Here is a 12,276-nt window from a genome sequence, read left to right as displayed (position 1 = left end):
AGAGACTTCTTGCTTCGTGCTGCTGACGATCTTAATGGAGATGCTGGTTTCATCTTCCAGCAGAAGGGTGCTCCAGTTTCCTCCCACAGACCAACAACATGCATGTTAGGCTGATTGGTAACTCTAAATTGTCCCTAGGTGTGAGTGAGAGAGTGAATGGCTGTTTGTCTCTATGTGTCCCTGTGATGGACTGGAGACCAGTCCAGGGTGTCCCACACCTCTTGCACAGTGACTGCTGGACATGGGCACCAGTGACCCCCGTGACCCGAAAAGGAAGAAGCGGGTAAAGATGATGGATGAATGGATGGATGGATGGATGGATGGACTCGGCTCCTGTCCGCACTGACAAAGGTACCAACATCTGGCTGTGGAAGATTCTCATTTCCTGACACACTGAATGTTGGTTTTCATTATTTGTAAGAAATAATCATGAAAATAACAAGAAAGGCTTGAAATATTTCACTTTATGAAACTAAGCCATGCAATACGAGTTTCAATTTCTGAAATTATTGGCAAAAATAAATAAATAAATAAATTGAACTTTTACACGAGGCTCAAATTTTCCGAGCAGCCCCTCTAGTTTTGTTCTCTTCATTCGTCACGGTCTCGTCCTGCTTGAACATAAAGGTTTCCTCCTCGTGTCCCCCGTTGCCCCAAATTACAAAATGTTTATACAAAATTGTTTACATTCTCTGTACGGCCGATGTTTAGGTGATAAAAGAACATTTGAATGTCTTAACCAGTCAAAATTAAACTCTGGATCACAGCCCACCCCCACCTGAAACCATGTTTCACTGAAATGTAAACACAGCAGGCAGGTGAGGTCAGAACAGGTGAGTGTTTACAGTAAGGTGTTAGATGTGTGTGTTAATGTCCACGTCACACTGGTGTGAGGGGAGGGGAGTGTTCTGGAGTCAGTCAGGGCCACAAGATGGCAGACACGTTAGTGTCGGTGCTGTAGATCCACAGCAGCAGGGGCAGGGAGAGGGCCACAAAGGGCCAGGAGATGCCCTGGGCACATGCAGACAGGTAGCAGCCTTTGTGGGCCGGCTCCTCCCGCTGTTTACCGAGGTCCAAGTAGTTCCTGGCTGCGAACTTCAGCAGCTCGTCCAGCAGGATGACTGGCAGCGAGATCTTCAGCACCATCATCCACTGGGTCACATCCAGGGGGGTGATCTGGAAGATGACCTGGGGAAGAGAAAATTACTTTTAACAACTAAAAAGGTCTGCAAGAACTACTACTGTAATTTTCGTTGTATAAATCACAGTTTTTTGCATAAATTAGCATGTCTGCAACTTATACAGCGAAGCAACACGTTTGTTTTTATTCCCATAATTATAAACTAATTTTGGGCTGAGAACGGACGATTTCATTCATTCTGACATGGAAAATACGGAACACTACCATTTTCAGCCACTAGAGGGCCCTCGACTAATATGGCAAGCCAAGTGTCTCATTAAAATGTAAAAGTGGCTATTAATGAGACACTTGACTTGCCATAGCAGCCACCTTCGTCTCGCTCTGGAACTCCTGGAGCAAACATCACATCAGCTGCATTTCACTGCACCATCCAGGAGAAATGCAGCTGATTTGACCATTAAAGTGTATTTGTTAAGGAAAAGTTAAACCGAGACACGTTTACTATAAAGTCGAGCAAAAAAATAGTTGTTTTTAGGTGGTTATCTTGTTAAATTTGGAAGAAATGCACAGCGAGTCATCCCTCTGTGGACTCTTGCTTCCGCAAATCGGCTTTTGAAATGCAGCTGATTTGAAAGTCAAAGTGCATTTATTAAGTAAAAGTTAGACTGAGACACACCTTTACTATAATTTTGAGCAAACAAATAATTGTTTTTAAGTGTTAATCTTTTTAAATTCTTGTTAAAGACCTCCCGTGCACGCTCCCACGGCCACCATTTGGCAGCCAATCAATTTTTGGCACAACACCGGCCCACATTTCCAGGTTGTCAGTGGTGACACGTAACAAACACGACGCATCAGCAGTGACACATAATAGATGCATCGTATACGGCGAAGTGACGTATTTATGGATTTTTCCACTTTATTAGACAAATATGGACTGATGCGATTTATACGGCGGTGCGACGTGCACAGCGGCAAGTACAGTACGAACTCAAAACTCAACTCTGGTACATTTTTCTGGTGACCTACTGTGGAAAGAGAACAAAACTGAACTTTGTAACAATCTGAACTAAGAAAAATGGCAACATTTTGATAAACTTAGTCATAATCTACTGTTAAGGAATTGTTTAAAAAAAGCAATAAAAAAAGCAATAAAATAAAATAAAGTTAAAGTTGCTTTCATTATGATCCCCATGGTAACAACATTCTTCGGTCTGTCACTCCCTGACAACAAACATAGAAGAGACAGAAACAAAAAATGAAAGTTAAGCCTCAAACAAATAAATCACTGCGTCAAAACTACAAGCCAGACCTTACAGATGTTAAACTGTGAGGGGCAGAAGACTGATGTGGTCTTATGTTCCTACAGTGTTTTGTGTAGGAGATAGAAGTTCAAAACACCAGATGTTGAGCTGAAATATAACTGAAGCTTGAGTGCTCTCTCTGCATTATGAGCAGAATTGAGAAAACTTTCGGTCTTGCTCCTTCTTTCTTCTGTTCCCTCTTCAGGGTCTCTGCAGCGAGTCTTTTCCCTCCATCTCTGTCCTCACTCCATCTACCTCCATGTCCTCTCTAACTGCATCCATATATCTGCTCTTTGTCTTTTTCCTGGCAGCTACATTTATCCTTCTACCAGTATACCCACTGTCCCTCCTCTGGACATGTCCAAACCACTGTCCCTCCTCTGGACATGTCCAAACCATCTCAATCTGGCCTCCCTAACTTTATCTCCCAGTTGTTTCAACCTGTGCTGTACCTCTGATGATCTCATTCCTAATCTTCTCCATCCTTGTCTCTCCTAAGGAGAACTTCAACATCTTCATTTCTGACACTTCCAGTTCTGTCTCCTGTCTTTTTGTCCATGTCTCTGTCTCCAGACCATACAACATAGCTGGTCTCACCACTGTCTTTAAACTTTTTCTTTGACCTTTGCTGACACCCTTTTGTCACAAATCACTCCTGAAACTTTTCTCCACCCACTTCATCCTGCCTGGACTCTCTTCTTCACCTCTTTACCACACTCCTCATTTCCCTGACAGTGGACCCCGAGTACTTGAAGTCCTGCACCTTTGTAACCTCTGCTCCTTGTAGCCTCAGTGTTCCACCTCCTCCCTCTCATTCACACACATGTACTCTGTCTTACTACGACTGACTTTCATTCCTCTTCTTTCAAGTGCATACCTCCACCTCTCTAAGTTCTCTTCCACCTGTTCCCTGTTCTCACCACAGATCACACTGTCATCTGCAAACATCATAGTCCACGAGGATTCCTGCCTGACCTCACCTGTTAGTCGGTCCATCACCAGAGCAAACAAGAAGGGGCTTAGAGCTGATCCTTGATGCACTCCCACCTCCACCTTGAAGCTATCTGTCACTCCTACAGCACATCTCACCACTGTCCTGCTGTCCTCATACATGTCCTGTACCAGTCTAATGTGTCCTGCTGTCCTCATACTTTTTATTCCACTGATCTCCACTGTTTTTGTACAGTTTTCAGGTCTCTCTTGTAAATGAGTCCCCAAGGCTCATTGGGATTAACCTATAAATAAAAGTTGAATGAAAAGTTTTTGTGCGTTTTCTGTCGATGTTATGCAGCATAATGTTACTAAAAGTTGCAGTACACTGTCTTCAGTGGAGACACACGTTTTGGAGTTTAACTTTTTTAAGCTGTATAACAAGACAGGACAAGCTTTTTTTTTTTTAAACAAAACATGTATTAGCACCCTGAATAAGTTTGACACTTACATTTTTAAATAAATGCACATAAATCAGAATGAATTTATTTCTAAAGCTATTAATTTGTGTTAATAAAATGTTTACTTTAAAACAAGGTCATTTTCACCGTTTCTACTTTTATTCTGTTTACTAGTCAGACATAAATGTCCATATTTCTTTCTCTATTTTGTTGAGTTTGTTTGTCTTTCTGTGACCTACACCATTAAGGCACATAACATATCTAACTACAGGAGTGATTAAACTAAATATATTAATGCTAATTACCGTATAGTTTCCCATCATCATCTCACCATGGCACAAATCAGTTCAACTAGGAAACTGTAATATATGCATTTGACCATTAGAGGGCGCACACGAGGACAAACTCCACATGTTTGGTTATAGCTTTCAGAGTCAGAGTCAGAGTTTCTTTATTTGTCATTCGCATCACATGTGGTACATGTAGTGGAATGAAACTGTGTACACAGGGTCCCAGTTTGACCGTCTTGTCAATTTATTCCTGGATAAATAATTTTGCAGAACTCACAGGCAGTGGCTCCACGTAGAGGATGAGGAAGTGGAGAGACATGGATAGACAGATGGCTCCCAGCAGCCAGATGTTCTCCCAGGGAGGCATCCGCAGCAAGGACTGGTTCTCTGACAGACTGAACAGTGAGAGAGGACAAATGTTGATTTAGTGTCCCAGTCTGTACGCTTCCCATCTGTAGATATGTCGTCAGTGACGACCTCCTCCTAGTCACCTGTTCAGAGCGTTGCACATCTCGATTGTGACGAGCACGGACAGCGCCATGGTCATTGGGTAGGGCGACTCAAACACCTGACAGTCCAAGCCGTCAAATTCTGGGTTGTCTGGGCCACACTGGAGGAAGTGGCTCTGGGGAGGAGGACAGAGGAGTGAGAGGAAAGAAAAACGCCACAAGGAGCAGAAGGATGCTCTCTCAGACAAACCTACCAGCTGGTACAGAGTGAGCTGTGGTCCATCCTCTGAGATGGTAAACCACCAGGCCGCAGCTCCCACAGTGGCAGCCCCCACATAACCTGGGAGGAGAACAAACACGTATGATCAAATACCGCTTATGGTTTGTACAAAAATAAACAAATCTAGACAGTTAACCCCTCATTTCTTGTTAGTTATCAACTAACCTCCAATGGCCAAGTATCTGAAGAAAAGCCAACCAGAGATCAGAGGCTCTTTAGCGTTGCGGGGGGGCTTCTCCATGATGTCCAGGTCAGGGGGGTTGAAGCCGAGGGCGGTGGCAGGGAGCCCGTCCGTCACCAGATTGACCCAGAGCAGCTGGACTGGGATCAGTGCCTCAGGGAAGCCCAAAGCTGCTGTAAGGAAGATGCTGCCAGGGACAGAAGAAACAGACACATTATACACCGCCAACAAACAACAGCAACGTTAAGACCTTATATAACATTTAACCTCCATTTGAGACCTTGGTTTGATGCTGGGGTGATGAATAGTGTACACGGCACTCCGTCTAGTGATGATGTATTTGTGTATGGTGTTCCGTTAAATCATCTTGAGTGAATCAGAAGTTATGGGCCGGACAAGCTTACAGATGTACGGACAGTACCAGGGGTTGTCAACCTTTATGATAAAAGAACATTTCTGCCCCATAAAAAATAAAATAAAAAATGTCCGGAGCCACAAAACTTGCCACAACTGTGATTATCAACTGGTGGTCCATGGGCCTCTTCAAGTGTGTTGGTTGGTTTTTGTTTTTGGCCAGTGAGGGTGACATTATAAAACAAACTATATCAGTTATTTTTCAACATTTTCTGATATTTTTACATTTTAGGACAAAAAGAAAAAAAAATCATTCATGTAAAGAAAGAAAATAATATAGTTTATACCATTTTTAATAAGAACTCAAACTGCAGTATGCAGGTTTTTGTGAGTCCTCCTTTTATTTGTGGAAACATTAATTAATGATCAAACTTGATGTAATAAAGCATAAATGTGAAGTGTATAAAAATTAGGCCATTTAATTGGATAAGTAACTGTGACTTGTTGAATTCCTAAATTAAAAACAAAAACTACAATTTGTTTTGACTGTATGTTTTATTTTTCTAATTCTTGTTATCACATGGAATCACCATATTTTTTTATGCAACTTGTCCTAAAACTATTCAACATCATTTCTGGTGGATTTGAGAGAAATATTCCAGTTGTAAGACTGGAAGTCGTAAACAGCATGTTGCGCTCCTTGTATCAGTTATAGAAATCTAACATTTGCAGGAAATTTACAGAAAAACTGCTAAAACTAAATCAATAAAGCTACAGTTTATGGTAGTTTTGGTGAAACCTTCAAAGAGTCTCAGCCGTGGGACCAAAGAGCCCAAGAGCCACAGGTAGCAGACCCTGGACTATCTGCCTTTGATGGGCATATAAAACTTTAGAAACTGATGACACTGGAGCAATAGAAAAACAAATCTTATTACTTTTAAACTGTACTGACGTATTATTTTTTATATAAATATAAACTAATCTCTCAGAATAGGCCCAACATAATACCCAGACTAAAGCACCAGGAACACTGAAGGTCATTTGCTCCAGAGGACACTCACCACACCACCTCGCCCACGTTGGAGGAGATGAGGTATCTTATGAACTGCTTCATATTGTTGTAAATAGCTCGGCCTTCTTCCACCGCAGCCACTATGGACGAAAAGTTGTCATCGGCCAGGACCATCTCTGAGGCCGACTTGGCCACAGCTGTGCCGGAGCCCATAGCGATGCCAATCTCTGCCTTCTTTAATGCAGGGGCATCATTCACTCCGTCCCCCGTCTGTAAATAAACACGAGTTACACAAGGCAGCCATTTTAGCTCTCCCAAGAAACGGATTTAACATGTTCACGTCCATTTAAACTAAAATGACTGATGCTGAGACAGAGCCTCAGACGTCGTACCATGGCAGTAATTTCATCAAATCTTTGCAAAAACTCAACAATCTTGGACTTATGCGAAGGCTCGACGCGGGCAAAACAACGGGCTTGGGTCACGGCCTCCCGCTGGGCGTAGGCTGACAGCTCGTCAAACTCCCGTCCAGTGAAGGCCATGCGCTCAACGTCGTCGTCCTCAGTCAAGATGCCAATGCGGCGGCAAATAGCCACAGCTGTGCCCTTGTTGTCGCCTGTGATCATGATGACACGAATGCCAGCCTGGCGGCACAGCTTGATGGAGGCAGCCACCTCCTGTCTGGGTGGGTCCAACATGCCAACGCAGCCGACGAATGTGAGGTCAGACTGAAGACATACAGACAGAGATGTAAACCAGTGATCCAGAAGTAAAATCAAAATGCAGCTGGTGAACTGAAGCAGTGACCATTTACCTCGTACTCTGTGAATTTGGCCGTTTCAGACAGAATCATGTCGTCCATTTTAGGGGGGTTGTCTCGTGTGGCCAGAGCCAAGCACCTCAGGGTGTCACGTCCTGTACCGTACTCACGAATAACAGACATGATCTTTTCTTTGATGCCTTGGCTGAGAGGAACTTTGCTGTTGCCCACTCTGACATGAGTGCATCTCTCTATCACTCCTTCTGGGGCTCCCTGTGAGGTGGAACAGATTTACACAACGTCAAACAGAAACCTACAGACTCTCTGTACATGTTTCTTTCAGCATACCTTTACAAACATTTTGCCCATGGAGGAACGGGATTTGTTTGGGGTGCAGTAGACAGACATGGACTTCCTGTCTCTGGAGAACTCAAGGGTGCACTCCTTCTTCATCAGCTGTTTGATCACCTGAAGCAACGAGAGCACAGTCAGAGGAAAAACCTGCTGAGTGGGAGCACCGGGGAGGTGTGGAGGCAGCTGTCACTCACCGAGTTGCAAGCGTTGGCTCTGTCAATCTTGGACAGACTGTGGACGTCATTGTCAAAGACATTCATCTTCTCCACTAGGCAGGTCAGCGCCGTCTCTGTGGCCTCACCGACCTTCTCATACACACCCTTCACCTGGAACATCAAAACCATCAATGCTCATTTCTTCTCTCAATAAAAACTAACACGTCTTAGAATATGTTTTAGTCAGTGACAGCTGGCCAATAGAGGGCGCAAGGGCGTCGCCCCACCACTCACCACATTACCTTGAATAAGCCATTAAACATTTAAATAAAAATGAAATAATAAAATAACAATATTTTGAAATATATGTATATATATTTTTTTGTTGTGCAAGATAAATATTTTATAGTTAGAGTAAAATTGTTTCGTTCATTGACGTTGTCTGATTGGTGATGCATTTCCGCTCCTTTTCAATACAAGAGCTAGGACCATTCTGGGGCGCACTCTCCTGCGCCCAGAGCTGAATGCAGCTTGAGACGATTGGATAGAGATGCGAAATGGAGCAAAAGAAATTAAATAATTCAGTGAAGTCACTTAAAACAATACCTTTTGAGAGAAGAACATGTCAGGAGAAGCTAGAGGTGAAAGAGCTCGGACCTGATCAGCCGAACATCACAATTAATCAGCAGTCCAAAGACAGAGGGAGACAGTACACTCGGTCTTTTTCCAGGACCTGGTTTAGCAACAAGGCTTGGCTAACTGCATGTAGCAAGGCTAATGCTTTGTTCTGCTTTCCCTGCCTCCTTTTTCAAACATCAGGATCTGACCCAGCATGGATTAAGACGGGTATGACTGATTTAAAGCATTTTTTAGAAAAGGCAAAGCAGCATGAACAATCTGGGATCCACATGGAAAATGCATTGCGACTAGCCATGTTTGGGAAAATAAACACTTCATCTGAACTTGATGAAGGCAACAGGGTAGGATACACTAGTGTGATATCTTAGTATATGTTTTGGTACATGTCTATTTTGGAGTTATAGCCCTCCCTGGAAAAAACTCCACCAGCCACCACTGGTTTTAGTACACTCATATTTGCAGCGTGTGTGCATTTGTTGGACACTTGAAGTATGGTACAGACCTCATTGAAGTCCAGAGAGGAATCATTACACAAGGCACAAATGGTGGCCAGTTCAACCAAAGCATCATACTGGGAGCACTTCACTGGTTTGCCATCTTGGTACCTGTAAGAAGGTGCCATGTACAGTTAATATAAACAGAAGAGCCACTATTTACCTCTGCTAAACTGAATGTCTCTCTGTGGTTCAACTTTCAGCTGCTCATTAAGAGAAGCTGGAAGAGTACTCACACTTCTCCCTCGGGTGCGTAGGTAGATCCTGTGATGGTGAATTCTGACAGAGAGCAGCTGTCGCCTTCGGCTTTGTTGAGAACGAACATCTGAAAATCAAAGGAGTTTGATCTTTATGTTCCAAAAACAGACATCGGTACATTCTGTCAGAGAGTGGCAGATGGCAACCACAGAAAGCACAAGAGAAACCGAGAAGCTTCTTGTGGAGAGTTTTATCCTGCCGTGTTACAAAGTGTGCCTGCTGCCTAATGGACGTACGGGGTGTTTAGGTTTTTTATAAATAAACACGAGAGACTGCCAGGAGGTCTGGGTGAAGACAGGATCCATGTCCACAAGAATGAAGTCACAGTACCAGGTCTGATCTGTCGGGAAGCTTTGATTGTTGCACCCACACAGTGTGAATAAACACAAGACACCAGCAGGGATCGAACATGATCAGAAAACGGTTGGTGACAATTAGTCACGTCCTCAGAGCGCTGTCTCACTCTGATAAATCTCAACCTCGTGAACATTTCATCCCATTAGATTCGATGTAGTCGAGCAGCTATCAGAACTAAAACTGTCTAACACAAAGTTTGACTCTTCTCACATGGTTATAGCACTGTGTTTAAAACAGACACACAACTTATAAATTAATACAACTGTTTATTCTTACAAGTCAGGAATGTGATTTTGATTAGCACACCTCCTTTAGACCTTCAGTTTGCCTGCCCTGGTAGCAGATGTTTTCTCTTTTCAGTAGTTTAACACATCTGTACCACAGTAACTGCAGACTCAACAGTCTTTAAGTATTACAAGCAGCACGCAGCCGATAGATATCTGAACAGTTTGATTCAAAAAGCTGAAAATAATGTTTCTAATAAATGTTTTTATGAGAGTTGCCGAGCAGCTAAAAAGTTTTACAGAGACACAAAGATAAAAACGAAGCACAGGGTGGGTGGCTGGTTTGCAGCTTGGTGACGCAAGACCAGTTATGCAACAGAAGCATTGCGAGCCAGAGTAGATAAGAGGAGCAGCAGCACCTGATCCTCCTGTTCAAAACCCTGGAAACTGCTCCTACATCTGAGTCTACTCAAACATCAGGCACATAAAGATGATAAAGCACAGACAGCAAACATCAGTTTTGTGTGGTGACTCACTCTGCAGACAGACATCTGGTTGGTGGTCAGGGTGCCCGTTTTGTCGGAGCAGATGACGGAGGTGCAGCCCAGGGTCTCCACAGAGGGCAAGCTACGGACAATAGCGTTCTTCTTGGCCATGCGGCGAGTTCCCAGTGCCAGACAGGTCGTGATCACAGCAGGAAGTCCTTCGGGGATGGCAGCTACAGCCAGGGCCACGGCAATCTTAAAGTAGTAAACAGCTCCACGGATCCAGGAACCGCCGTGAACGGGGTCGTTGAAGTGTCCGATGTTTATGATCCACACAGCGACGCAGATGAGGGAAATAACCTTGGACAGCTGCTCACCAAACTCATCCAGCTTCTGCTGCAGAGGCGTCTTCTCCTGCTCCGTGGCTGCCATCTCGTCACGGATCTTACCGATCTCCGTGTTAACGCCAGTAGAGACGACGACGCCGACAGCCTTTCCAGCTGCGATGTTGGTGCCCTGAAACACAAACATGGAGGTTCACACGCATCCGAGCACAAATTACAAATAAATACAAGCTGTACACTGATGGCCCCCGCTGTTGAGGGATTTGAATAGTGAATGTTTGTAGTTGGTGGCTCAGTTGGTAGAGCTGCTGCCTCCCAGTGAGAAGGTCAGTTCAAATCCCGTTCCAGGTGCCTTTCTGGGTGGAGTTTGCATGTTCTCTCTGTGCATGTGTGGGTTTTCTCCAGGTACTCCGGTTTCCTCCCACAGAACAAAAACATGCATGTTAGACTGATTGGTAGTTTGTCTCTGTGATGGACTGGAGACCTGTCCAGGGTGTCCCCCACCTCTCACACAGTGACTGCTGGATATGGACACCAGTGACCCCCGTGACCCGAAAAGGAAAAAGCGGGTAAAAATAATGGATGGATGTTGCGAACTGGAAATGAACGGGGAATTTGTGGAAACCTGAACATTTTTGGTGCAAGATGCTCAAGTGAGTAGGAGTTACAGTGTGTAGAGGAATAGATGTAGGTTTATGGGTTTTTCTCCTTGGCTGCGGCAGCACAGAGTGATGGGTCCTGGCGAGTGGAGAAAGTAATTTTATCCACCACAATGCACACTGGCAGAGACAGGGGGTGGACAATGGTGGCCAAGGCCACCAAAGATTAATCTTTGGCCACCACAATCATTTGAGGAAACTATACTTTTCAGCAATATATAAAAACTAGAAATTATAGTTTCCTCAAAAACATAAAAGGAGTGGTCGGGCACATTTCTTATTTTTCAAGTTATCACGCTCACATCTATGAACGGACGGACGGAGGGTATTTCCAACTCCCCGTCTTCACTCCGCGATGGGACAAAAAAAAATAGTATGTAGGAAATGTGTGCATATTTTCTCTTACAGAAAAGAGCATGTTCTTCTTGTCTTGGTTGACTGCTCGAGGGTCGGGGACAGGGTCGGTGTGTTTGATGACAGAGACAGATTCACCTGTGAGGACAACACAGAACACCAGTTAAACCAGCTTGATGGTTCGAGTTTGACACAAGTTTATTCTACCAAGACAATTTTTAAATGTTATAATACAATTGACCTTTTTGCATCCAGGTCAAACTATCTTGTTATTTGTGAAACTGATATTTTATGTCTTTATATTAGGAGAAAACATTGATTCATATTTTATTTTAAAATTATTAGGGTGTAAAGTTTAAATTAATGCTTGCACCCCCTTACAAGGTAGTGAACGGCCAAATACATCTTAGATTTATCATTTGCATTTCTCAAAAACAAACTTTGATCCTGTGAACAACTGTCTAAATTATGGGCCTTTTGGGCTGTCATGCTCATTTATCTAAGCAACAAGCACTAAATAAAGCCTTATAACGTAGAAACATAAATACTTAAACACAAGTGTGCTGTCAGGATGTGTGTGTGTGAAAAGGACGAGTCTCACCTGTCAGAATGGACTGGTCGACTCTCAGAGTTGTTGATTTGATTGAACAGATGCGAATGTCAGCAGGCACTTTGTCTCCAACTAGAACCAAACACACCCACAGTTAGAGACGACACCAGGAGCATGAAGACACACACCTGCTCTGTGTGTGTGTGTGTGTGTGTGTGTGTGTGTGTGTGTGTGTGTGTGT

The 12,276-nt window shown here is 43.7% G+C and overlaps 1 protein-coding gene across 1 annotated transcript in view; it reads right to left on the bottom strand.

Annotated features, from left to right (window-relative positions):
• Positions 1-576: 576 nt before the first annotated feature.
• LOC119414139 (sarcoplasmic/endoplasmic reticulum calcium ATPase 2) overlaps positions 577-12,276 on the bottom strand; it is a 30,468-nt gene continuing 18,768 nt past the window's right edge. Inside the window, exons 6-20 of the mRNA XM_037681264.1 lie at positions 12,087-12,167; positions 11,538-11,623; positions 10,180-10,644; positions 9,041-9,129; positions 8,813-8,915; positions 7,711-7,842; positions 7,511-7,630; positions 7,217-7,435; positions 6,795-7,130; positions 6,452-6,672; positions 5,021-5,223; positions 4,830-4,915; positions 4,618-4,751; positions 4,404-4,521; positions 577-1,188 (exon numbers count right to left, since the gene is read on the bottom strand). Coding sequence (XP_037537192.1) covers positions 919-1,188; positions 4,404-4,521; positions 4,618-4,751; positions 4,830-4,915; positions 5,021-5,223; positions 6,452-6,672; positions 6,795-7,130; positions 7,217-7,435; positions 7,511-7,630; positions 7,711-7,842; positions 8,813-8,915; positions 9,041-9,129; positions 10,180-10,644; positions 11,538-11,623; positions 12,087-12,167 — 2,663 coding nt within the window. The 3' untranslated portion in view covers positions 577-918. The remainder of the gene's footprint in view (positions 1,189-4,403; positions 4,522-4,617; positions 4,752-4,829; positions 4,916-5,020; positions 5,224-6,451; positions 6,673-6,794; positions 7,131-7,216; positions 7,436-7,510; positions 7,631-7,710; positions 7,843-8,812; positions 8,916-9,040; positions 9,130-10,179; positions 10,645-11,537; positions 11,624-12,086; positions 12,168-12,276) is intronic.

This window comes from Nematolebias whitei, chromosome 8 (genome assembly GCF_014905685.2).
Source record: "Nematolebias whitei isolate Nwh7 chromosome 8, NemWhi1, whole genome shotgun sequence".
NCBI classification, from domain to species: Eukaryota; Metazoa; Chordata; class Actinopteri; order Cyprinodontiformes; family Rivulidae; genus Nematolebias; species Nematolebias whitei.
This window is presented reverse-complemented; position numbering and strand designations above follow the sequence as displayed.